The 23,469-nt window shown below is 38.8% G+C and overlaps 1 protein-coding gene across 1 annotated transcript in view; it reads right to left on the reverse strand.

Moving 5' to 3' along the window:
• Window positions 1-23,208, reverse strand: part of TRPM6 (transient receptor potential cation channel subfamily M member 6) — a gene marked incomplete at its 5' end in the record, with an annotated part of 57,308 nt that extends 34,100 nt beyond the window's left edge. Inside the window, 13 exons of the mRNA XM_029084550.1 lie at window positions 930-1,181; window positions 3,242-3,370; window positions 4,412-4,546; window positions 7,256-7,411; window positions 8,008-8,236; window positions 9,285-9,565; window positions 10,591-10,725; window positions 12,446-12,586; window positions 15,446-15,499; window positions 16,187-16,321; window positions 21,868-21,968; window positions 22,094-22,166; window positions 23,085-23,208. Of these exons, the coding sequence (XP_028940383.1) occupies window positions 930-1,181; window positions 3,242-3,370; window positions 4,412-4,546; window positions 7,256-7,411; window positions 8,008-8,236; window positions 9,285-9,565; window positions 10,591-10,725; window positions 12,446-12,586; window positions 15,446-15,499; window positions 16,187-16,321; window positions 21,868-21,968; window positions 22,094-22,166; window positions 23,085-23,208 (1,945 nt within the window). The remainder of the gene's footprint in view (window positions 1-929; window positions 1,182-3,241; window positions 3,371-4,411; window positions 4,547-7,255; window positions 7,412-8,007; window positions 8,237-9,284; window positions 9,566-10,590; window positions 10,726-12,445; window positions 12,587-15,445; window positions 15,500-16,186; window positions 16,322-21,867; window positions 21,969-22,093; window positions 22,167-23,084) is intronic.
• Window positions 23,209-23,469: the final 261 nt, after the last annotated feature.

The raw sequence follows: 23,469 nt of genomic DNA on the forward strand, positions 1-23,469 counted from the left end.
CTTGTGTTAATTAGATGTAAAGGAGACATACATTTTAGGGAAGAGTATCAATCATGACTTTTACAAACCAGAATATAAAACCAGGGCTAATAATCTAATAAAATGGAGAAAATAAAAATATTTTATTTCTACGACCTGGATTATCCAATTGTTTTATAGAGGTTAAAGTCCTCCTGGAACAAAAATGCCACGAGTCCTGCTTGTCTCTCAAGTCCCTCTTAAGATCTTAAGCAAGATTTGAAGAATGCAGAGACCTTATGATGGTGCTTCCTGAGTGGTATTTCTTCCAAACTGAGAGCAAGGAGTAACAGTGAAAATGATTTTGCCTTCTAACACTGAATTGAAATTACTATGCAAGACAGCATATAAAAGTATTAATAAGATAGTTCCCCATAACCAAGGGAAATTACAAGGGTAATCTGCAGATGTCCCTCAAGACTAGGCAGCAGTTCAGCAGCAGTTCTTATACCAAAAGAGAAAAAAATTAACTTTGATCTCACAGAAATTTTGCCTGCTAAAATGGGATATAATTATTTGAATCAAAATGTAAAACAATAATGAGACTGTTTCCAAGAGCTAGGGGAATTATTTATAGTAGTGAGCCCGTCTGCAAAAGACAGTGATTTTTCTTTCTCCTGTTATCAAGCTGGATCAGAAACTCAACTCAAATGCAACTCTTCTCTAAGGAATGGAGCAAAAATGTTTTTTGTGAATAAATTAAAGTAATGAATAAATTAGAGATAACTGAAATCTGATTATGGTCAACTCACAAACAGAAAAATACATTGTATTTTCAGGTAATACATTCACTATTAATTATTAGGTGACCTCTCCTTTGACCATCATTTTTTTCTGTCACTTCTCACCTTTACACTTTCCTCAATATATGCCTTAACTACAAAAACATTGCTCCGAAGCATAATACTTACCATTTTCCCAATCATTGTCAGATATGGGCCAGCATGCTGATTCACAGCAAAAAGATCAAGGAGCCGAGCATACCAAAATATTATATCCAAGCAGTAAAGTAGCCTCCCTGCAGTTTTAATAGGGGGGTCGGACCAGCGCAAGCCAAAACCAATCATAAACAGGATGATAGCTATAGAATCAGTAAAATTCCAGTATTCATAAATCCACACCTTCAGTTTTTGGTGGAATTTTCCAGGTTCTGAGATAAATACCTGAGTAGAATGTGGAAAAAAAAATCGCCAATGACACTCCATTAAAATCACAGATACATGCTTTAACCATTTCTATCTGAACTGTTTCATGATATTTGGGAACATATCAATTTTTTACTTTCTATTTTTTGCAGGCCTATGCACGCTTATTGTCATTTGCTGTTAATGGAAGTTTGTTCTTAATCTATAGTGTCATATTGCTCTAGTATGCCACACCAAATAGGATAGCTCTTCCTCAGGAAAAAGAGATCCTGAGCCTGAACCCATTCACTCAAGAGCATATTCCTCAGCAGAAAAGAGCAGACAACATAGAACTGTTATGCATACATATCATTGTAAGTTAATGAGCATTTTCTAGAGGAATGGTCATGACCTGTAACAGCCCTTTCAAAAGCCCCTAAGTCATGGAAAGTACCAACCTGATCTTTGGAAAATAACTAATGCCTTTTATTTCAGACTGAAAATATAGTGAATGATACTTGTATTCCACCAAGGACATGCTAAAATGGGAGTGCTGGCAACTAGCAAGGTAAAGAATGAAATGTTCACTCCTTGAACTGTGAGGTGCCCCAAAGGGATTTTAAGCTTCACTGAGCAAATGTATGAAGTGGAATCTTTGGGAGGCCATAAATAAAACCTTTGCACACTGTGCAAATGAGAGCAATTATACAGTGCTATGTAAGATCACACTGATAAGTACCAAGCAAAGGAGAGATTCTGAAATGTTATGCCCTGATCCTGCAAGAATTTACGCATATGAACTAACTACATTACACTAATGTAAACAAGCGATCCTACTCAATTCAGCTGGACTAACTCACATGAGGAGCTAGTTGCAGGACCAGGGCCTAAGGCTTTAATAATTAGTTGTTACAATCTAGAGAAATAGAGGTTTGCAGTTATATATAACAAGGCCCTCAGCAGTTAATTAGCAGTACATGTAAGACACGGTGTCCTACAAAGTCTTTGCCAACAGACCAGAACTAGTACATGGATAGAGAAAAACAAGTAGAAGACAAGAAGAGCTGATGTTTTCACTGTCCCACCATCAACATAATGCAACAGCAAGCGCAATAGTGACTTCAAAAGCGCTTGCTATTTCACATTCATTTTTTCTCTCAATTAGAAAATCCTTCTCTAAATTTTTTCAACGTTATCTCATGCAGCCACAGAACTTGTATGTTCATCAGGCTTCAATACATTCCCAGCATTTCTGCTGCCCCTTGAAATCCTTCACCCCTCTTGTACTGATGTCACAGTCTTCTGAGTGATCTGTTGTAACAGCATCGTTCACTCAGAACTGTGACTGTTTTCCGCAGTTTTATTCCTCTAAAAGCACAGTATTTCAAATGTAATCTGAAAGACAATTCACACTACTATTGTTTACTATGTGCCGATTCTTCTACAGTGAAGATATGTCTGATCAGATAAAATAATTTGATAAATACATAGCTACGTTTGTCCCCAACCTCAGGTTTAGAGTGCAAGTTGTGTTCAGAAGCTCAGATCTAATCAACTGCAAATAACTGTGATTAAATTTCATTGGAATATCATTTTGTCATGCTTAATGAATTCTGTAGTAAAAGTTGATGGTGGTTGTTTTCCAGTTTCATTTATAGAGGGTGATTTAGACTTGATGGCGAGCCATAGACGATTCTATGTATAACACCTATTAATTGATAACAATGTCCACACTCAAAGTAAATATCTAAAGAAAAATTCCGTATTTGCTATAAGAAATCCAATGGTTCACTCAAAAAAAAATTAAGAAACAGGTGCCTACATCAGGGCTCCAAATCTCAATTCAGCACAATCACTCTCAAGTGTCCTGCACATTATCTCTGGCTTTACACAGAAAAATTGAGATCTAAGGACAAACTTTAAGATGCATTTTCAAAGCCCAAGTACTGGTCTTCAAATAAAAGACTTCTCAGAAATAAATGCGCTGTATAATTCTTTCCTCTGCTAAATTCTCTACAAAAAGAAAGCAGGATTTGACATTCTTATAGTATTCTCTGGTATATAATGTATCCTTTATAGATGGAAATGGAAAAGCTTACCTCTCTGACTTTTTCAATAGCAGTGCTGAAAATATAAATTATAACAAGCCACTCTTGCACACTTGGTCTTGGTTCCATCTTCACCAACACAGTGTAAGTGAAGAGCACAAGAAAAGCCATGTACGCCATCTACAAAACACATAGTATATAATCCATATGCACAAAAATCTCCAACAAATTTCTGCAAACATATTAACAAGTGATTAGCCTGACTATATGTATTCAGACTACTGGGACACTGTCAGATTTTTGAGCCCAAAATCTTTCCTCCAGTTCTCCAAAGTATTTTTTATGGGAATATCCTTAAATATCATTTGGAAATTGGTGCTTTAGCGCTGAAAAAATGAGAGAAGATGAACTATTGCAGCATATGTTCGCCTAGGCCTCCAACCCACACATAAGACAGACTATTGTATTTACCCACCTTTACTTGAATGTAAAGGCAATGCTATGCTTTTATCCTAACCTTCTGTAGGAGCAAGTAACCATTCTCAAAGCTACATGAATCACTATTGGTTAATCAGTGCCTTCCAAAACACAGGAAGAAACAATATCAGGTGAAAAGCACATATTTTAAAGGAACCAGAACACACTATAAATGTATCTGAAATAACAGATTAACAACCAATAAAGCAATTAACCATGCCCCATTAAAGGAATAACAGGCAGCCTATTCATAATGGAATAACTGACCCAACAGGCAGCCTGACCTTAAACATCTTAAGCATTGCTGACACAGGATTAGTTACTAAAATTAATTTAATAAATGTATATTTCTCAAATTATTTCCTACAGATTAATATTCACTCTTTCAGAAACAGTTCCTAAAGAAAGGGACACAACTATCTGTGAGGTATTTAAGGCCAGTTTCAAATTTATCTCTATATGTGCAATTAACCACTGTAAAAAGCTGTGCTCAGGTTTTTCTTTAGTTCCTTATATTTTTTTTGTTATTTTTTGTTTGTTCTTTTTTTTTCTTTAATGCAGCTGCATGATTCTAGCAGAAAAACCTTTCTTTTAATTGTGAGATAAATATTCAAATGTCTTCCCATTCACCCCCATAACTAAGTGGCTGCAAATCCCTGCTAGGCAAAGTAAAAGCAGCATCAAGTGGCATTTGAAGGATCAAAGGAGGGTTTTGACAATCTGAATTCTAGCATGATGACCAACCGTGTGAAACCAGAACTTGACAATTGGTGCATTGTAGAACTCATAGATTTTTCTAGTTCCAGGCAGGCTTCCTGGTCCACCATCTACTTGGCTTTCATCAGACTTCTGAGCAACCTTCTCCACATCATAATCCTTCTTGAAAAGGAAACACTATCTTAAAAGTAAGAAATCATCATCTATGATTGCAAAGGTTGTGTCATATTAGAGGGAAGACAGGCACAGATATTTAAACTTTATTCTGAATATACAAATCATTACTGTAGCTTGATTTTGTCTGGTTACAACTATCTCATTTGAAAGAATTAACATGCACACCTTTCCTCTATAAATACTCATGTAGAGTTTGCTCTTATGACTACAGGCAGCAAAGTGGGCATCAGCAGACCTGAATCCACTCCTGTTTCTGTCACACATTTATTTAAGTCTTTAAGCAACGTCATTTAACCACTCTGTCTCATGTCCCCCATCTGTGAAATACAGATAAATATCAACTGCAAAAATGACATAACTGTATTAGCTAGAACTCCACTGACAACCATAGCACATTCTAAAATAAGGGAATGAGCATCACATTTCTGCTCATGTATATAGTTGCACAGGAAATGTCCAGACAGTGAAATTCTAAACACAGAATCTAATTGCTATTTTTGATGTATTGCATGCCTGATTAGAAGATGAGGATGAAATAAGTACTCTCTTACAAAGATCTCCCTACAAAAAATACAGGTAACTCCTTTATTATCTTCAGTAGAATAAAAACAAAAAAGCAAACACATTTGATTCTGTATGCAGAGTTTGACACTTCTCTGAGTACACCTCTGAAAGTACAAATACCTGACAGTTGCTGAAGCCTAAGAGCTGCAGAAGCATGGCGGTAGGCAACTGACAAAACTAGAAGGAGCTGATCAGAGATGACTGAGAGAGGCCCAGAGGAACTATAAACAGCTAAAAGCTGGGCAAGGCTGAGGGAACCAAACTACTTTGGTCAGTTTTGGTTAAATGCTGGCCAATTGCCTTGGCTAATATCTGTGCTAAAACTTACTGCTATTAGACATCTGCCATGTAGCACTTTTTATGTGACCTATTTATCCCTACTACACATTTCCTTGGGTTATCAGGGGAAAACTGATTTTTTTCATCACATTAGAGTCAGAAAAGTTCTAAACCGGAGAATCTGATACACAGAACCATCCCAATCTGTTAACCTCAGATCCTCCAAAGTGAAGGAGAGAATTTGTCCCATGAAAGCATGGAAGTTCCAGCTGCAGCTGGTCACTGGAATTTATGACTGTGTGTGAAAGATGCTCTACATGTCACATGTACACTGCATAAATTTTCTGTACATTTTTCCATAATATTTCATATCCACATATTTAAGAAAAATCAGTAGCTCAGCCTTTTGTTTTAAACAACACTCTACGTCCAATAAAATCAGAAGTTAAGCTTATTGCTAGTGCAGGGAAGAAGTTGCTCTGCCTAAGGCAGGTCAGAAAAGTGCTTACACACATTGCTCTGTTGGCTTCTACCAGACTGCAGATGTGGTCTTGCTGCAAATAATTACAATTGGCCTGTGCTCTGTATCATAGCTGTTACCTAACCCTGTAAAAAGCATTTTTTAAACTGACTGTATTAGACAGGCGCTGCAGGAGATAATGGCTTCAAGCATTTTTTCTGCATCAGAGAGAGAAAACACAAGTGTGGCATTGACAGGCCTACCATGCTGCTGTGAAAGCCCTCAATGACAAACCAAGCTCTTTTATTTTACATAAATTGGAAGTTAACTGAGAAGGTCCCAAACAAACTACAATGCTTATCTGCTGTAAGATAAGCAGAGCAGAGCAAAAAAGATTGCCCGACAACTCTTATTTGACAATCCTGTTTTCATTGGTTAGCACCTCACCAACATTTATCCTTTTGGATGGAAATTCTCCATGTCTGCTGCCTAACTCAGACTGAAATTTTCAGTTTCAGGAATGCTTTGTTGAGCATGAGAAAAAGAAAGGACAGGCAATTCTTCTAAGCAGAAGTCTGGGGGAATTCAGATCTTAAAAGGCAAAGACTTCAACTATGCTGGAGACTCTCCACAGACACACCCTAAGAAAGACTTTTCTTCAGAGTGTTTCAGGACTCAGTTCAGGTGACTAAATCAAAAGCATAGTGCTTCTCTTGTGCTTTGAATGACATCTCTGCAAGTGATGTAGAAGTAGAGACACTCTGTTTTCAACAAGGAGGGCAGAAGCTAGACCTTTGGAAGGGTTGTCATGTAATTCAGGAAACAAAATCTCAGGGAGAAACTAAGAGCAAAGTATGGCCATGGAGAAGGGGAGAAGCTGCAGCTGAGATGTGGGGCAGAGGCTGCTGGCCAGACAGAGCAGGAGGAAGGAGTGAGTTGGAGAGGACAGGATCTGGACTGCCTCAGTTCTGCCATTACCCTGCTTTGGACAGCTTGACTGGGCAACCTGAATTGAGTTTTATGGATGTGATTTTGTATATGATATGAAACCATTCTTAGATTTTTTGGTATACAAGGTTACATAGCTATTTATCTGCAGCTTGAATAGACTTTGTGCCCTAAAATACCTGCGTAACTGACAGATAATTATACTCTCATACTTCTGTGAGTTTGGGAAGGATTTTCTCATTATGACCAATACAGAAGTGACACCCAGAATAGACCAAGTGACTTGTCCAAGGTCACTTCAGTCTGTATCCAAACCAGGGATACAGAGAACTGGTGAACTGGGCCCCAACACTTCCAGCTGATCACCTTCTCCTCACTCCTCAGGGTTATCCTGTGGTAAACAGAGATCCTGACACACAAATGACTGATCACCCCAGACTAACCAGAGATAAGGCATCTTTAGAGCTGGTTGGGCTCTGGTCCCCATGATACCACGTGAACTGATAGAAGTCTTGAGACTGAGGCACATGAGACATTTCTGCCTTGCTTTTAAACTCCAGCATCAAGATGGTGGGAGGCAGGAGAATACTTATAATGACCTAAGAGAGACACAATATTCAGGAAATTAATTCAGCAGTGATATCATAGACCTGAGACCACAGTCAGCTATGTGCATGGTAGCAGCACAAACCCAGTGCAATTCCACTGGCCTAGGAGGAAGACACCGGTGCAGGAAATCTCTGTGTTACATTCCTATAGCCTCTGAAGAAGTGTGTTGCTCTTGACTGTTTTGTGGCTTTGAAGACTGTCATGGTATCTGGGGATACTTTAGATACTGCTCCCTATGTCGAGCAGGCATTCATCCCATCAGCAACTCTGCCAGAGAACCAGCAGTATGGAGCAGTGAGAGCAGGTGGGGAAAGACTGAAGGGTGCTGAGGGAATGGGAGTAGCAAAAAAACCATCAGAAATACATTCTCCTAGTGTCATCCCACGTCTGCTTTTTCAAAAAACTAAAACAGAAGCAAGTACTGTCTTCCCTCCCCCCCTTTCCTTTCTCTCCCAGATGTGCACATTCCAATCCCTGCTTAAGCACATCTGTCTAAAGCTGCATTAGAAATGTTCATAACCATGAGCACTTACATAAAGCATCTAAAGAGCATCTAAAGCTTCAGAAAAACCCAGGGTGATGTTACCTTAAACCAGGAGTTCTTCCGCATCTTCAGGCGCCCCATCCACATATCCGTCAGCAGCATCTGTGTGCAAGTATGGGATACAAAAGGCCGCAGCCCCACAGACACTGCTAGTTTTAAGCAAGTTGAATTGCTCCAGTTTTTCAGTTCATAGGTCAGCAACTTCATAGCCATCTGCTCATTTTGTTTGAATGCTTTCTCCAGCACATCTAAGGCAAGCTGCCCAAATTCCCTAGAGCAGAAAGGAATTAACAGTTAATATAACAAGGATCACTCAAAACTCAGAATCACTGCTGCAAAGAGGTGGGTTTGAAAACTCCATTAACTGAAGTTCACCTAAAAATCTCAGTAACTATGCCTTTTCCCATTCTTCCTGTTGTTTTATCAATATATCTAGTGAAAAATCATTTGGGGCATAAATCTATTTAGTACTAATTAGAAGGTTCAGGGTCATCCCGTTTTCTGCTTTTATTTGTTTTGTTCTTAATCTCACTCAGCAATAAAAACAGACCGTACGAAGTTCTGCATATTTCCTTCAACAGACTCAACACCACTGTGAGTAAGCAGTGCAGGCGGTTGCAAAAGCCACCTTTTATGCTGGCTCTTAAACATCTCTGTAGGGAAGACTCCTCAAGGAAGAGACACCTTCCTTTAAATTAAGCTTTGGAACAGCAAAACAAGAGAGCACATCTTATTGTACTCTGAAACTGAGACATGATGTCTACAAATCATACATTAACAAGAAAAACTACCAGAAAACACTAACATGAAACTACAGACTTGAAGACAACTCTTGGTCTATTTCATTATTTATTCACACAGTTATTTCAGCATACATTATTCTTTAGGTCTTACACACAACAAGATTTAAGCAGTGATTTCAGTTTGCTCATTACCACCTGTTATAGATTTGAAAAGTTCAACACATATGTGCTATATGTTTTTTTAACAAGCTGAACTGGAAGGGAAGATGTAAGGGAAATTTCAGTCTTCCACGTGATCATTTAGCAGACAGTAAGCCACACATTACTCACCTATATTTTAATTTTCAAATATGCAACTAGATAACATGCTAATAGCTTTCCTTTAACTCAACAAGACTGCACACCACTACATAGCTCCAATATGTAACATGAATAGCAGGCAGCTGAAAGTATTTATTTTACACTCCGTAATCCATGACACCACTATTCTTACAAACTCTTTGTGGATTAGCAAAATATCTGACCATTCTAAGCACTGCAGAACTTTATTAACTGAAGTGAAGGAAGAAGTCATACTTCGAGTACTTCTTGAGTTCTTCTGAAGTGTCATCCACCATGTTGCTCTGTTTAGCTTCACGTGCCATCGCTCTGTAGAGTTTACAAGCCACAACAGCTTTGACCATGGCTTCCTCACCATGCTGCCAGAAGAACATTGCCATCTTCTGCCTTTTCATTAATACTGCCCAAACCAGGAGGTCGTTATAGGGGTAGATAAAGCCAGATGACTCATAGTTCTCTGCAAAGTTTATATCCTCTTTTGATTTCTTCTTACACTTATGGAAAGCAGTGGATCTTTCCTGTAAATTTGGGTTTAAAAAAAAAAAAAAATCTTAATGAATGGTTGATGTTCCGATTCATGTGGAAAAAATCGCATGCAAATCTGAATTGCAAGTAGCAAACTATCTGATTGTTATATACATTTAAGTAATAAAACACAGCTAGGATCACATTCAGATTACCAATGGCAGGAAGTTGGTAACATTAGGGGAGGAAAAACACTCCTTGCTCTACCATGCCATTTATAGTCTCCCCTTTCATAACGTTGGGCAGTATCCAGACCCTGTCCATACCAAGATCCTGCTTTCATTCTTTTCTTGTAGTTGTGTCATGACAGGAGAAAAAGCAATCAGGAGACTGAAACACAAACTATGGACTTGTGATACTTAAAGATTACTTGTAATGTAAACTTCCTATACATTCATGTCTGGGTATTTCTCAATTAAAGGCAAAGAAAAAGTCTTACTGGCATAAGTGAAGTTGCCTCAGTGTTATAATGGGTTTATTTTGGCTCAGACTAATTCCAATAAAGCAATTTAAATTAATTCTATTTTATATTTTGTCTTTCAGATATATGTACACCATGATCTTTTATCTTTCTCTCTTTGAAAGAAAATCTTGTTATCATTTTCCAGATATCAGAACTGTATGTCTTCTTAGCAGGCTTACTGTAGCTTCTTTAAGAAGCATGAGAAAACATCAGGGAAGCCAGAGAATGTGTACTGTTGCTTCCAAGTAAGAAGAGTTTTCACCCATGCTTGATGTTCAGAAATTCGGTAATACTACATTTCAGTGAACAAAAGCCCTTAGCCACAAATGGATGGAATTTTAAAATTACCACAGGAGGAGTATAAGCTTGATTTCAACATTAGTATTGCCAGACCTAAACTTCATTAACAGCGAGCAGTAAAACATTGCTTCCACTGGAATTTAAGCAGAATTATGATAACTAACAGACTGACCAATATATGTATAAAATCTCTGAATATAATTATTAGCAGCCTAATATGTCCTAAGTAAAACTGAGAATAAGCAATTATATTACCTTGTATTTGTAAGGCTGTGCTGTTCTGAAGAACTGAGAATGCAGAGTACTTTCAGCAGATCCCATTCTGCCACTCGCCTGATTATTCTGATGAAGGGAATGAGACAGGCTCTGAGAAAAGCTGGAGAGCACTTTCTAGATCCAAAGGCATAGCATAAAACACAAGGAGAGAAATGCAAATTAGAGATGAAGTTTGCCTGTACTTATCTCTGATTGCAATGGTGCCTGTAGAAACTGACGTTATTCAAAGACTAGTGAGTCAGCAATCACTATAACTACCACTGGAGTTTATAGCATCAAGGAAAAAATAGCCTGTTTCACATCTAATTTTAAAAAATACATATTTTTCTGAATCTCCAAAATACTGATTTCCGCAATAGCATCCACCAATTACAACAACAAAAGGGCTTGCACCAGACTGGAATCACCCAAAGTAGAAGCACTTCTGAGTGCCTACCCATATAAAAAGTGTCATGAGCCCTTTAAAAGACAGAAGTTCTCCGAACCTTTTGTTGACCATATCCTCTGAAGGATGGCACGTCTAGCACCCCTGGCATTTTGTGCAGTGTTGACTGAGAGGGAGGAATGTTATCATTTGAATCACTAATGCTTTTCCCTGTAGTTCCTAGTTATATGATCATATGGTTTCACCCATCCCTGTAGCACAATGTTATGCCATACAGTGAAACACCTTAAGCCTCTAGAAGGTGCAGAACAGCAGGCGTGTCCAGGCATAACCCTCTGCCTGCACAAAGCCACTGCACCATGGGTGCAGTTTGGCACATCCAGGATCAGACTTCCCCTGTGATGACCAGTGTGTCATGGAAAAAGTTCTGCCAGGCAAACAGAGTTCCCTGGCCTGGAAAGGAAGATACACCACTAGCTCTGAGCTGCTTCTAAAAGGTAAGACATTTGCTCAAAATTTGGGTCAGGGATCTCCATGTTGCACTTCACTATGTGTGTTGGGTTTGAGGGGCAGTTAGGGGATTGGTAGTGGGGGAAGGGGCCACCTTGTGAGAAGACTGGCTCCAAGGTATACCCCAGCCAGCCCAGGCTGAGCCAATTAGTAATAGAGAAATGCTACTGTGAATCCGTATTTGTGAGGGGAAGGACTGTCTTGAAAAGAAGAAGGTGGAGAGAACCTGGAGGAGAATTTTCAAAAGACGACCATCTGCCTAAACAAAGAAGAGACAGACACCCAGTTCAACTGCATGGAGTAGGAGAAGGCAAAGGAGGTCTCCTGCCACCCAGGGAAGATCATCGACAGAGCAGATACCCACATGTAGACCATGGCGAACTTCACACTGGAGCAGGAAAGCTGAACCTGAGGGCAAGTGTGACTGAATTGAGACCCCAAGAGACACTCAACACCAGAGTAGGGGTTGACCCCTAGAGCTGGGAGGTGAGGAGGTGCACTGGACCAGATGCCTGTCTGCCGCCCGTGGACATGCCCATGTTGGAGCTGGGAGCTGTGCCCAAATTGGTCCATGACTCCATGGGAAGCTTGGTTTGGCATATCCTGTCCTCATCCTAATCTGTGCCCCCTTTGTTGTGATTCCCTTCCCATCTCACCAGGTGGGGGGAGTGCAAGAGGACATGGTCCCGCTGTGGTTAAACCACCATACTATGCCATGCTGACATGCCCTAAGTCTAGTTCAATGCCTGTCAAATTCAGTATTTATGTGATGTGGTTCAAGTTGCAGCACTTGAGAGCAGAAACATGCAACTGCTTCACAAAAGTGAAAATGGTGGTTGGCACAGCTTTGTTGATCTTTATTGGTGGATCTGAGCTATTTTCAGCTGTTAAATTTTGGCTTTTCTTGGTGACCAGTAGTAGCCATTTCACAAAAGTTACCTTTTGTTTTCTGTAGAGATCATTGTAGAGAATTCGGAAATGCTTCCTTGTGTAGCTGCTTCGATAAGCTCCACCAAGGAGGTACTCTATCACCAGCCCAATATCAATCAGTGATATCTTGTAATCCAAGGAAAGAGTATTCTGAAACACCAAATATCACAAGCATTTCATGATGCTATTATATGCAACATTCAACCATGTCAGAGCCCTACTACTATGAGGGGAGTCTGGAAGAAGGTGCAACCGAGAGCTTCTGCATCTGTCAGGGAAGTGTACACATTCATTAGGCATATGAAACTCCCCTAGGAGACAGAACGTAGGCACATTCACATTTTCAGCCTGAAAAGTGTGACGTCTACACTCCATTTCATCCACATCACATATGGATATGTATTCCAATGTTCACAAGACCAGCTCTATTCAATGGTGAGGGTAATGGTTCTTCAGGTTAATCACCAACAGTCAGACAGACTGATAAAAATCTTCTTCTCGTAACAAGAGAAAGCTAGCATGGTATGATTTGCTCATTAAACTAGTTCATTAATTAAAAATTAAGAAGTGGATGAAGCATGTATTTAATGTTGTAGATTTATTCCTGAAGACTAGCAATCTCTTGGAGAGGCTCAAGAATGTCATAACAACTAGGACAGCAGCTGCCTGTGCATTAGCTGCACCTTCTGAGTCTCTCACCACTCCTGTTTAAAGCACCGTTTCCCAGTTTACCTCCACTGTCTTTCCAAGACACGAGGTTTGTGACAAATTCTGTGAAGAACAGATTATCTCCCAGGCAGATTTTAAAGATTGTTGGTAAAACCTTAAACCACAACTCTTGGAAGCGAAAAATGGGCCTGTACATAGATGAGATCAGAGGCATTATGTATTCCTAGCAGAGTATGCCTTTCAGACTGTGAAAAGTCATTTTCTTCATTAGACTGAGGCTTTTTTCAATAGACTTTAGTGGCAAGACTCACTACAGCCAGTTAAGGCCACCCAGCCCTGGGGAACAGAAGGCACCAACATTCTGAGCACTCTGGGGCAAAAGCCTGTCTCATAGGATAGAGCTTGCCAGCTCTGTCATTGAGAGTTAGGCAAGTATTTCTGATTACCTGTACTTGTAGATAATTCTCTGCACTAAAAAGTGTATTTTACGTTATCAGAGTAGACTGCAATGTATCTCCATCAAATGTAGCAGCAGCAAAGCAGTTCACACTAATGGAGAAAATATTCTGAACTCCATAGTCACATCACTCTGGTGACTGTCCTACTGTGTTACCGTATTTAATAAGACTACAACTGCACAAGTCATTCGCAGAGTACTATGCATCCTTATAGAAGCTCAGGTGAAAAAGGCTTTTCACTGTCTAGACCTGTTTGCAGGTTCCAAGTGAGTTTAGCTAACCCAATGGCATAGGAAACTTTGAAATTGTGTTCCCATTTTCTGTCTAAATTCCATCATTCCATTTTAAGTGCCAAAAGCTTTCCTTTATATCATACCCTGAGTTGTCCCAGAGTGTCTTGAGATGCAAGCAGACCATAGGTTTTAGGAGAGGGGTCATATCAAGGAGCAAATATGTCCATCAGTATGGGAAAACAAAGAAAATGGCTTTCTATGGAGATCACAGAATCACTGAACAGTAGGGGTTGGAAGGGACCTCAGGAGATCATCTAGTCCAAGCCCCTTGCCGAAGCAGGTTCCCTACAACAGGTTGCACAGGAAAGCATCCTGGTGGGTTTTGAACATCTCCAGAGATGGAGACTTCACAACCTCTCTGGGCAGCCTGTCCCAGTGCTCTGTCACCCTCACTGTAAAGAAGTTTTTCCTTAAATTTTTGTGGAACTTCTGGCGTTCCAGTTTTTGCCCATTTCCCCTTGTCCTGCCACTGGGTACTACTGAAAAGAGTCTGGCCCCATCCATTTGGCCCCCACATTTCAGGTATTTATAGACATTGATAAGATCCCCTCTCAGTCTTCTCTTCTCCAGGCTGAAGAGTCCCGCTCTCTCAGCCTTTCCTCATATGGGAGATGCTCCAGGCCCCTAATCATCTTTGTGGCCTTCACTGGACTCTCACCAGAAGATCCCTGTCCCTCTTGAACTGAGGAGCCCAGAACTCCACAGAGCTCTTCTCCAGCAGGTCAGCCCCTAACTTGTACTGGTGCATGTGGTTGATCAGAATACCCAACACCTATCTACTGAACCATCAATGGGAAAGACATGAAAATCATCCACAGTAAGAAAATCACACCAGAAATCCCATTATTGAAGTCCACAGAACTCTGCAAACAGTCAGACTTACCATTTTATTTTACCTTAGCACTCATACCCTGGAAAGAATTAGCTAATTAATCTAGTTTTGGATCTAGACATCTCCTGCAGTGGAGACTAGATGCAGAAAGAACAGCTCATCCCTTCCTTGCTAAGCACTGTTGTGAGGTACAATAGACAACTGAAACACAAAATAAATTAAGGGTGTAGCTAAATAACAAGGTTGCCACTAAAACACAATCAGTACACCATGCAGTAGTCACCCACTGCCACCTTCTGTTCTCCTAGGCAATGCAGCACTTTAAAATAATATTCTATCTTGTTACAGTATCTTTTTGTCACTGCTAAACAAGGGCAAACTTTTTTAGCTTTGAGGGGAAAAAAAGAAAACCTTAAAGCAATGAGCATAATTACTGCCCTAATTCACTAAGTCTTTTAATACAATCACTTCATAATATCACTTTAGTAGATTGAGAAACAGAGTCTGATCTACATGAACGGCTTGGTTTTGAAATTAAGGTATAGGACCCTTGGGAGGATTTAGTAGTATGCTAGTTAATTGCCTAGGGGCATCAGTGGGATGAAGATAAAACCATTTAGTAGATATAGGAGCATAGTAATGAACCCATCACTTCTATTCCTAAAATTCCCCTGTATTTCCTAATAGCACTGTGCCAATAGACATGGAAGTTCTAAGCTACCATTTTTTACCCCCCAGCCTTTCCTATGTCTATTACCTGTTTCACATCTTGAACTAGGTGATGCAAAAGTAGATTTGATGGTCCTTGTTTCTGTGGTGTGAAAAGAAAAGACATTAACCAATTATGTCATTCTACATTGGAAAATCAATAGTGTAAAAGAAAGCAGCTAAAATATCTTCTGGATAAGCTACTGTGATTCAAACTCTCCCCACTCCAACTCTCCCTAAAAACCTCTTAAAAAATATTTCGACACCAATCTGTAGCACCTCTACTATCTTAAATCTTGATATATTCTAGAAAGAAGCTGGTATCACTTTGGTTAAACAATGTGTCATTTTCAGCAAGACAAGCGTGTACCACATACTTGAATAAAATCAGAACATAGAATCATAGAATGTTGTGAGGTGGAAGGGACCCACAAGGATCACCAAGTCCAACTCTTGCCCTAGAATAGGACAATCCCAAGATCCAGACCATGTGTCTGAGGGCAGTGTCCAAATGCTTCTGGAATATTGTCAGGCTTGGTGCCGTGACCACATATTTCTCAGGAGCTTCAGGTGAGTACTTAGTCTGGTTCATGTCAATGAATCAAAGATAAAAGCTGGAACGCCAATCAAAAAATCCAACATTACAATAAAAACTTATCAAAACCCATTAATTTTCAATTTAAAAAAATCCTTCATAAAAATGTGGCCAATTATCAAACCTCTTAAGTAAAACAGCATTCTTTCTAGTCATTCTTATCTAAAGTAGTACACTGGGATTTCCAATACGCACTGTATTGTAGAGTTCTTCCAAACGAGATATGGTAAGAAAACGGTGCATGTTCACTCCATGCTCTATTAAAAGCTTTACAAAATCCACACGGTCCATCACCAAAGCATCCAGCATTGCCTGTTCCAAGGCACCAACCTCCAGAAGGGAAGAAATGAAGGAAAAGCTTAGAAAACTATTATCTTCTTTCAGAAATAAATAAAATATTCCTGAACAGCTAGGGATCTCTTTATCACAATGATTTGTCTTTATGTATATTGAAAGTGTACAGTACAAAGTAAAAATATAAACTAAGCATCTGTGTAAAAAATCCAACAGAGAGGGGGAGTAAAACTGAGTCTCCATAAACCAAACATCTCTAGAGACTTCTACAAATCTAACTTTACAACCAGACTCTGATAGTACATTCCCTACTCTTTAATTCACTTCAGAAACTAATGTATGATAATGTGTGGGTGTGGGGGGGGAGCCTTGCTTGTTTGACATATGACAAAAGCCATTTTAAGGTACTGTGTTTAAAGACCTCTCTATAGAACATGAAGTTCTTTAAAATAGACCTCTTGTCAAATAAGAGAGAGAAAATGTGTTAGGATAAACTCTCTCAAAGACACCATGAAGTAAAATTCTACCTACAACAGTGTCCAAACAGTGAAAGCGCTCTACTCATGGCACTTGCATAGAGCTCAGCAGGATTTCTACATGCAAAATAGCAAAGGATTTGAATATATGAGGTTCATATAAATCCATATAAAGAAGTTCTATAGAACATGTAGGCATAGAAAACAGTGCATTGAGTAGAATGAGGACACTGCCACACAAATGGATTAGCTTGTGCTAACTTGGCATGTGAAGTTAGTCCTTTCCATGTATGTATATATATTAAAAGATGACCAATAAATGTTAGAGAACTGTCACATGTGAAAAGAAAACTCGTGCACTGTCCTTGCATTGTTGGTGTTTCTTCCAGAGATATCTCAAAGTGACCATTTTTGCATTAAATTGCCTTGAGCGGTTATTCCTTGTGCTGGCAGTGTGTCTAAAGAAGTTTAGACAGCCATCTGGTAACTACTAGAGTGACATTCTTCGTTGTAAGAGAGACTGAGTTAATATTTAAGCATAAATGCAGTTACAGCTGGTTGTAATCTTTACCTTCTGAGCTTTTAGGACCAGAAATACCCAAAATCTAGGCATAATAGTGCAAGTTTCCTTAAAACACAAACAGACAGAAAAATACTACAACTACATGGGTAACCACCTAAAAATTGCTGCTTAAATATGTAATTCAAAATTTTAACACACAACCACAATACCAATGCACAAAATGTAAACTGTGACAACTGCAGGTCTGGGAGACCCTGACAGTTGGAGGGGTACTCCTCTTTAATTAAGAAAGCAACTAAGTCCTAAGGAAACTTTTAAACTGTGCTTGTGCATTTTTTTTCTTTATTATTTTTTTTTCTTCTTTATTTTTTTTTCTTCTTTACCTTGCATGAAGAAAATATTGTTATTTAGGTTTTGTTTCCTGCTCAGTCAAAAGAAAACCATTCAGGAATATATGTCATTCTTATTTTTGCTTGGAGAAACAATAAAAGAAGTAAGGTTTTTTTATTACGAGCACTTTAAATCTTACCTGAAGAGAACATATTATTTGGCTAAGACTTCTAATTGAAAAATGGTGCTGAACTATTGCAGTGAAATAGATATGAACATAGATCTTTTTCAAACATAGCAGAAGCAGAGGAGCATGAGCAGGAGGACTGTCAGTCAACCTGTAAGGTCAGAGGATGATCAAGGTATAAAAGAAACAAGCAAGTAGATAAGGCTGTTGCAGAAATAATACATCAATTCATTGCCTCGCTGCTCACTACAGAACATGTTAGGAAAGGTCCTACATCAAAGCTGTTCTTTCCAGCAGACAAATCTGAGGCACTGTGTGAAATTGAAGTGTCAGTAGAAAAGATTATAGAAGTCATCCATAACGTGGTAGCAAATTGACAGGACCAGGCGGTATTAACCTAAGAGTTCCCAGGGAATTGAAGCATTGCTGAAATCAGTCCCTCTAACAGCAAAATGGAAGACAGTAAAAAATAAGCCAATTGTTAAAAAAAGACAAAGGAGTGTACAAGTTGTCAAAGTATTGCATACCAATAGAGTCAGAACTTTGCAAAGACAAATATAATGAAACCACAATAAGGAATAGCAATGATAGCTACATGGGTAAATATAGTAGAGTAAGAAGACGCAAGGCAGTTATTCTGTAGAATGAAATCAGAACTCTACCAGAATTTTGGCAGTGACAATGAGGATAAGGCTGTCCAATTGATACAGTACATTTGTATCCCCACAAAAGCTTTCGATTATGGCTTTCTTGAAGAAATTTCTAAAAAAATTAAGCTGCCACAAGGCAAAGGGTCCCCCAATTCTTTAATAACTGATCAAATGGTAGGGAAAAAGATGATTAATAGTGATGGGAGATCAAGAAAATCCCACATAGTGAATACTTGCTGATGATACAAAAATATACATCACAGTAAAAGGGATTAGGAAGATGTGCAGAAAAATTGCAGGTGAAATTCAATATTGGTAACTGTGAAATAACGTGCATTTGGGAAAAAACCTGCATGCCTGTCTTGAAATTAATTCAGGAAAAATGTTAGTGGACATATCTTCTGAAAGCATAAATGTAAGTTGGATATAAGTTGGAAACAAGCAAAAAAGGCATACAGACTACTAGGATTTATACTTGGATGAACACAGCATAAGGTATAAAACATTAGTATATCACTAAATATCTCAATGACAAACCCCATATCTTGAATACTGGCTACAGTGCTGGTATGCTTACCCCGAAAGATTACTTTAAGAAGTAAAAACAGTACACAGAAGAGCAGAAAAGACTCTCAGAAATATGGAAAAACTGAATAGAAAATCACCAGGGGAAAGCCAGGAGTAAAGGTGGGGCACTATGCAACAGTTCTCTAAAATCTTCTGTGTCAAAGGGGTGGAGACTAGAAAAATGTTATTCCCATACATGTAGAATTACAGAATCATTTAGGTTGGAAAAGGTCTTTAAGATCTTCAAGTCCAATCATAAACTTATCACTGCCAAGTTCCACTCAACCATGTCCCTAAGCACTTCATCTACACATCTTTCAAATACCTCCAGGGATGGTGACTCCACCACTTCCAAGGGCAGCCTGTTCCAACGTTTGACAGCCCTTCCAGTAAAGAAATATTTCCTAATACTCAATCTAAACCTCCCCTGGCACAACTTGAGGCTGTTTCCTCTCATCCTATTATTTGTAACTTGGAAAAAAAGACCAACAACCATGTCTCTACAACCTCCTTTCGGGTAGTTCTAGAGAGCGATAAGGTCTCCCCTCAGCCTCCTTTTCTCCAGGCTGAATAACCCCAGTTCCTTCAGACACTCCTCATAAGACTTGCACTCTAGACCCTTCCTTTGCTCCGTTGCCCTTCTCTTGATGTACTCCAGCACCTCCATGTCCTAATTGTAGTGAGGGGCCCAAAACTGAACACAGTATTCAAGTACATGACCTCACCAATGCTAAGTACAGGGGGATGATCACTTCCCCAGTTCTGCTGGCCACACTATTTCTGATAGAGGCCAGGAGCTATTGGCCTCAACTGGAGGCATTTAAAAGATGTGTAGATGTGGCTCTTAGGGATATGGTTTAATGGTGGACTTGGCAGTGTTAGGTTAATGGTTGGACTCAACGACCTTAAGGGTCTTTTCCAACCTAAATGATTCTATGATTCTACGATTCTACTATTACATCACCTATACTAATTCACCAGTCAAAGCAAGTTTCACCTGCCACACTTCTCATGTAAATGCAAAGGAACAATGCACACTCACAGGCCTTGCCAACATACATCTTCAATGATAGATAAAAAGGACAAAAACGTAATGCTTCTCTCTTACTCCAATAATATAGAATTTCAAGCAGTAAGATAGAGGGTGTCCCCCTTTCTTTAATATCTTACACAGATGTGCTTCAATAAAGCTTATCAACTGTTCACAGCAGAGTTGTTGAAGGCAAAAAACGAAATAAACACAAATTTAAAAAAATGTACATGCTATAAAATAATGAAAGAAGACATTGGGAAAAATACATTTTCTTCATAAGAGTCAAAACATAACAGAGTATTGTAAAAAAAAAATCACAAAGACAAAAATATGCGCATATTGTTATGTATACACAAATCTTTTCCATATTCCATGAAAACAAGAGTGTGTTGGATAGAAACACTGTTAAGGTTATGCAGTCAAACACTCAAGAGTTATCAGATACTTCGTCACCATGAATAATCGTACAATTATTAATTGCTCAGTCATACACTATGTTTCCCAGAGGGCTATCTTACTTAGTTCGGAGTGAATGATGCTCTCTTAGCAGGGAGCTATTCAACACTTTGTTCTAACTTTTTTGTTCCAGGCTTGGCACATTCCTTATTATTCACATACTGTTCAAATCCTGCACATGAAGCTGGCAATTTCCTTCTTTGCCTTCAGTGGGCACTTGACACCATTTATTTTTACTAGGTTTTGTGCAAGAACATGGAGATATTCATCACTTCAGAGATAGCAAATTGAGACCAAAGAGGTAAAAACAACAACAAAAAACCCACTTTAATTCACAGATGCCCAATTGTTGATATCTCAGGCATAGTCCTCCATGTATTTTGTCTTATACACCAAAGGAAAACATGGTGATCGATAAATTCAGCTCTCTTGTTGTGTCAAACAACCAGATATGGTCACTCAAAAAAAATATACCCACTGTCAATTTTCCAAAATTTACATTATAAAGAATAAAAGGCACTTGGGACTAGAAAAATCAACCTTGTAAATACTGAAAGGTAAAACTTAAAAAAGTACTCCCAGGAACATCAGATATAATTTATTCAAGAAAATATTTACTCTTATAACAAATGGGAATAGCATGTGTTGAGGCACATGCAGTTTTATATTTATAATCTATAAAAATCTTATACCTAAAAACTCAGTTAGGGGGGGTTATACTTCAATACTGGATTACATAAGAAAACTTGAAAAACACCATTTGTAGGACTGATTCAATTGCTACTGTATGTTCTTTCACACACATGTAGTTTATGTAGGTCTAAATCATGGCTTGCCTAGATTGCAGCTATTCCTAAGAAATAATATTTAAAATATTGCCATGATGACATGTTACTATAGTTAACTATACCTTATTTTACCTATTAACACCATAAAGGACCGTGATTTCTATGTTTCTGCCTAGAGCTAGGAAAAGAGAGGCAACAATTCTTTGGAGAAAAAGAGTACTCTGGCTCACAATGAAATAATCTTTACTACCAATGACTGTCAACACAGGCTTGAGGAATACATATCCAGAAGGATCACTGAAACTATCTGGAAAAGCTAGTAGCAAAAACTACAGGAATTTTAGATATCACCTCTTCTCTGAGGAAATAAACGTATTTCATTTTTGAGCTCTGCAGTTGAATACTTCACAATTTTAAAAATAATGCCTCTCCAAAATCTAAAATGGTTACTCCAGAAGACTGATTCCAAGCATCAAACTATTCCTTAATTAAGCCTGACAAGTGCAAATCATGGAAAATTAGTCATCATAATAAAGTGTAAAGCCACCATGAAAATTAAAAGATAATAGTACCTTCCAGTGTTGTCCATAAACCAATATGTGTTTCTTGGCAATATCTAGCCGGTTCCAGGCCAATGCCAAATCTAATTGATCTGAAGCAGACATATTTGTACCTAGGAAACAAGCAAAGGACTTAGCAGTTTTCACAAATTGATGTTACTCCTTTTTTTTTTTTTGAAAAGGTAAGCTAATGGGACTGTATGTCAAATGAAAACAGGTCATCTTTTTAGATAGGTACCTTTCAAGAGTGCAGTCAGAATTGCCAAATCAATGTCTTGCTGATCTTCTGAGTCTGCATCAAATATGGTTATCTGTTAGAATTGCAGAAATATACTATTTGAGGTGAGGCAGAGAAGTCTGTAGTTATTTCTTCTTGGTAAGTAAGGGCTGTGGTAGATTAAATCATATACTTTTCAACACAAACAATGGCAAAGGCCCAGACATGATTTTCCTATGTAAGGATTTGCCTACAGGAAGGCTAAGGAGGCACTCTTCATCAAGGAGTGTAGTGATACAATGAGGGGTAACAGATTTAAACTGAAAGAGGATAGATTTAGATGAGATATTAGCAAGAAATTATTTACTGTGAGGGTGGTCAGACACTGGAACAGGTTGCCCAGAGGAGTTGTGGATGTCCCCTCCCTGGAAGAGTTTAGGCCAGGTTGGATGAGGCTTTGAGCAACCTGGTCTCGTCGGGGTGTCCCTGCTCATGGCAGGGGGATTGGAACTAGATGATCTTTAAGGTCCCTTCCAATCCAAACCATTCTATGATTCTATGATTCTACTCACAAATGAGCACCTGAGCTGCTAAACATGCCAGTACGTTTTGAAAGTACTTATTAATACTCAGAGACAAGTTCTAGCACAATTCTGTTATGAACAGAAGAATGGATGGAAACATTTCTAAATTATAAATAAGACACTATTAGAGAAGAAAAAAGGAGGAATTACTTGATCTTTCCTGCGAAAACAAAGATGTCTGGCCTTTTACTAAAATCAGAAAGGTTGTAATTTCATAAGCAACCACTGAGACTCAAGAAGTTGACAAAACAGGCTCTGTGGAGCTACCCAAAATATAAATCAGCACAGATACCTCTGTGTCGTCTTTATATTAGAGATAACAGCATTACTTCTGCAAATGCTATGCCCACACCAACCCACCAAAGAAAGATCAAAAAGGGTAACAGCAAATGAATATGTCCTAAGCTCAGAGAGTGAACCCCACTCACGGACTCTCTGTGCTCCATGCATTCCATCAAAATGTGAAACAGATGACTGGACTGTTTCTGTCCCAAGCTAAAGGTGTTTTGAATCATCACTAAGACTTCCTCCTTCACTTGAGGGCGCAGCTCCCTGAAAAACGGATACACAAGCAAGCATAAGTATATTTTTAACTACTTCTTACCAGCCCAAATGACACCTCAGCAAAAGACAAAGCTTGTGCTACACAGAGACACATAAGAAATCTCTTTTATTTCTGCTTCTCTGTTGACTTATTCCTGCCTTCTGTCAATAAAACAAAGCAAAGGCATCCCATAACATAAAATATTATTCACATGGGCATTAGTTCTGACCATACATATATACTATGGGAAATAGGGCAAATGAAAAAGT

This window comes from Antrostomus carolinensis, unplaced genomic scaffold (genome assembly GCF_000700745.2).
Source record: "Antrostomus carolinensis isolate BGI_N321 unplaced genomic scaffold, ASM70074v2 scaffold3504, whole genome shotgun sequence".
NCBI classification, from domain to species: Eukaryota; Metazoa; Chordata; class Aves; order Caprimulgiformes; family Caprimulgidae; genus Antrostomus; species Antrostomus carolinensis.